This window comes from Nothoprocta perdicaria, unplaced genomic scaffold (assembly GCF_003342845.1).
Source record: "Nothoprocta perdicaria isolate Ctin4 unplaced genomic scaffold, notPer1 scaffold_14, whole genome shotgun sequence".
Taxonomy (NCBI): Eukaryota; Metazoa; Chordata; class Aves; order Tinamiformes; family Tinamidae; genus Nothoprocta; species Nothoprocta perdicaria.
In genome coordinates, this window is record NW_020454538.1 from 1859155 (window position 1) to 1862655 (window position 3501).

Below are 3501 nucleotides of genomic sequence, written 5' to 3' on the forward strand. Positions count from 1 at the left end.
CAGATTTTCACCCGCGTGCTCAACTATTCCGCTAGACTTTTTTTTTTTTTCGGTTGTTTCTCATGGTAACCAATTTTATTTGACTTAACAGCCGCTGTTCAAATATCGAAAGGCACTCCGAGATGGCAGGAGTTTATCTGGGAGCCTACATGTTGTGTCACAGCTATTCCTTCCCTTGTTCTCGGACGCCTCGGGCTCTTGTTATTCTTGTTATTACTGTCATCCACAAAAGCAGAGGCAAAGCAAGGAGCCGTGGCCGGGCACACGGCCGCGCCGGCTCCGAGTGCTGCTGCTCGTAGCGAAGTTACGAGGGGCGCATTTGGGAAGGACGAGCTCGCTGCTTGAAGCAGCTGCTGCCGGTGCCGCCTCGGCTCCGCGCCGCGACAACTCCGGGCTAAACAGCAGCGGCGGCGGCTCTCCCGTTTGGGGACATTCTTGCGCACATCGCCGCGCTAACTCCGAGCCGCCTCGGCGCCGTTCGGGAGGAAAAGGGGGAAGGAAAAGAAGCGGGAAGGCGGGAGGATCGGGGAAACATCTGCGCGGCGGCGGCGGGAACGGCACATGAATAAACAAAAACATGGCGAAAGTGGCCTGGGGTGGCTGCGCTGTCACGCCGCGGCTCCGCGCGCCACAGCGAGGCTTTTGTTCGGCGCCGGGCGCTGCTGGGCATGGGGAAGCGGCGGGGTCGCGCGCCCCGCGCCCGCGCAGCGCCCCGCGCAGCCCGCGCCGGCGGAAGGGGGGCACCAACCTGCGGCCGGCGCTGCCCCGGCCGGCGCTGCTCCCGCCGCCGCTGCTGCCACCGCAGCGGCTCCGCGCGGCCGCCGGGCTCGGGCACGTGGCCACCCTGTCCCCGACTTGAGGCACTTGGTGCTGCGCTGGGGCCGGGGCGCCGCTCAGGGCGCCTCGCGCAGGCACAGCGCCTCCACGGCGCCGCTGGGGCCCTGCGCCACGCCGCCGATGACGAAGAGCAGGCCGGGCGCCGCGCAGCTCGAGCTGGAGCAGCGGCCCGTGGGCATGGGCGGCAGCGGCTCCCACTTCTTCCGCGCCAGGCTGAAGCCTTCGGCCGAGGCCAGCGGGCTCGACTGGTTGCCTGCAACGAGACGGTGCGGCCTCAGCGGCCCCTCTGGACACCCCTGCTGCTGCTCACGGACAGCGCGAACCTTCACCCTGCAACCGGGCACGGCACCATGGGGGGAAAGGCTCCGTGCAAGGCACGGGGTGCCCCAGGGCTGCTCCCCCGGGCGCCGGAGCAGCCGGGAGGTGATGGATGGAGGGATTTTGGGTGCTGCACGATCCCCACTATCGGCCGGGTAACCAACAGGTGGTAAAAACGGGAACCGAACTGCATCGATTTTCCCCTCCACGGGCAGAGCTCGTTCTCCTCTCCCAACGGGAGGCTCCCACCCGTGCGGCGCGCGCCCCCGCGCCGGGCATTACCAAGGCCGCCCACGGCCACCACTCTTCCTCCGAGGCAGCCGGCCACGAAGTCAGCTCTCTTCTCCCTCATGCGCACGGCGCGGCTCGGCTTGCTCCAGGCTCCTGGCAAGGGCAGAGCGCTCAAGCGTCGCCCGCCAGCCCCGGCAGCACTGCCATCGCGGGCACCGGCCCTGGCACTCACCCTGCGCGGGGTCGAACATCTCCACGGTGTTGACGAAGTGGGGCCGCGAGTAGAAGTTGTGGGGGCCGGGCTGCTGCAGGCCCCCCAGGCTGAAGACGACGCCGTCGGCCATGGCGCAGGCAGCGAAGGCCCGGCGGCTGGGCACGCCGGGGTAGCGCGTCCAGCTCCGCGTCTCCAGGTCGAAGGCCTCCAAGGCGGTGACGGGCAGCTTGCCCTGGCGGCCCCCTGCGCCCGGAGGAGACGCTGCGGCACGTGTGCGCACCCCGGGGTGGGAGGGGATGGGATGGGATGGGACCCCCATGCCGGGCCTGGAGCGAGTGGCGTCGCCCACCCCGCAGCACCTACCCAAGACGAAGATCTTGGTGCCGTGCAGGAAGGCGGAGGCCCCGTAGCAGGGGGTGGGCATGGAGGGCAGCGGCTGCCAGTGGTCCTTGGCCGGCTCGTACACCCGCACCAGCGCCTGCGGCGCCGTGTCCGCCCCCATGCCGCCCAGCGCGTAGACGGCGCCGCCTGCGAGACAGGCGGCGCTGGGGCGAGCAGCGATGCCGGGACGGGGCCGCGGTGCCCGGATCGCCCCGCCGTGCCGCCCGGGGAGGGGAAGCGGGAGGGAGCACCAGGACCATCAGCTCTAATTGGACTCGGCGAGCACCATCTCCCTGGAGACACCATGGCAACACAGCCATGCTGCCAAATGCCGCTTCCACTCGCCCCGCGCCGGCTGGCACCCCGTGCCGGCTCCCGCCGCGGCCGCCAGCCCCTCGGCCTCCTCGCCCAGCCGTGCGGGCAGCAGAGGTGGCGGGCGCTGTGCTGGGCAGTGCAGCCGGTGCTGCTGCTGCTCCAGGGCTTCCTGGCAAAGTTTGGGCAGGAGCATCCTCGGCCCTGGGCTGGCTCAGGGCACGGGGCTCAGCAGAGCAGGGCTGTGGAGCGGGGAGCCAACGGCCTTCACGGCCTGCATGACCAAAGCCACCTTCAGCGTGGTGCCGTTGCCACCCGATGGGGCACCTGGGAGCCCAGAAGGGGCAGCTGGGCTGCAGAGTGATCAACCCATTAACTGGGTAGCCTGGAGGTGCCAGGGCAAAGCCCTTGCGCCGCATCTCACGTGGCAGCGAAACTCATCCCGCCTGGAGTGCCGCTGTCCCGCGGCGCTCCCCTCACCTCTCTGGACCGCAGCGATGCCCATGGACGGCTGGGCCAGGGCCGCCTTCTTCTCCCACTTGCCCTCGTCCACGTTGTAGACCTCGACGGAGGCGAGGGGGCTCTGCGAGGCGTCCACGCCGCCCACCACGAGGACCTGCTTGCCCAGGGCCAGGGCGGCGGCGCCGGCGCGCGGCGTGGGCAGCGGCGGCAGCGCGCTCCAGCGCTGCGTGGGCACGTCGAGCACCTCGGCAGCGCCCGAGGGCCGCCCGCTGCCGCCGCAGCCGCCCAGCACGAAGAGCTGCTCGTCGCGGTGCGCGGCGCTGCAGTACACGCGCCGCGTGGGCATGGCCGGGAAGGAGGCCCAGGCGAAGGCGCCCGCGGCCATGGAGCGGCTCAGCCGCCCCGGGGGTCCCCGGCGCCCGCCGTGCCGCCCATCCGGCCCGCAGCGGCGGCGCTCGGCGCGGGGCTGGCCGGGCGCCCGCGCTCCGTCCCCTGCGGGCAGAGCGGCGGCATCAGCGGTGGCACCGGTGGGCACGGCCAGTGGTGCCCGGTGCACGTCATAGCCGCCCCCCGGGTCCCGGTGCACAACGTGCAGCCGCCGAGGCTCCCGCTCGGCGGGGCTCAGCCCGCAGCCGCCAGTGCACAGCCCGCACCCACGGGGGCTCCCGGTGCACAGCCCGCACCGCGGGGGGCTCCCGGGGCCCCGCAGCCCGCACCCCCCGGGGCTGCATCGCGGGCGGCTCCCG

General features: G+C 71.7%; 1 protein-coding gene across 1 annotated transcript; it reads right to left on the reverse strand.

The window, feature by feature from the left end:
* Window positions 1-893: 893 nt before the first annotated feature.
* On the reverse strand, window positions 894-3140 carry KLHDC8B (kelch domain containing 8B). Its single transcript, XM_026034183.1, has 5 exons — window positions 2774-3140; window positions 1964-2128; window positions 1619-1843; window positions 1438-1539; window positions 894-1090 (listed from the first exon to the last, which is right to left on the reverse strand). The coding sequence occupies exons 1-5, from the start codon at window positions 3138-3140 to the stop codon at window positions 894-896; spliced, it is 1056 nt and encodes a 351-aa protein (XP_025889968.1).
* Window positions 3141-3501: the final 361 nt, after the last annotated feature.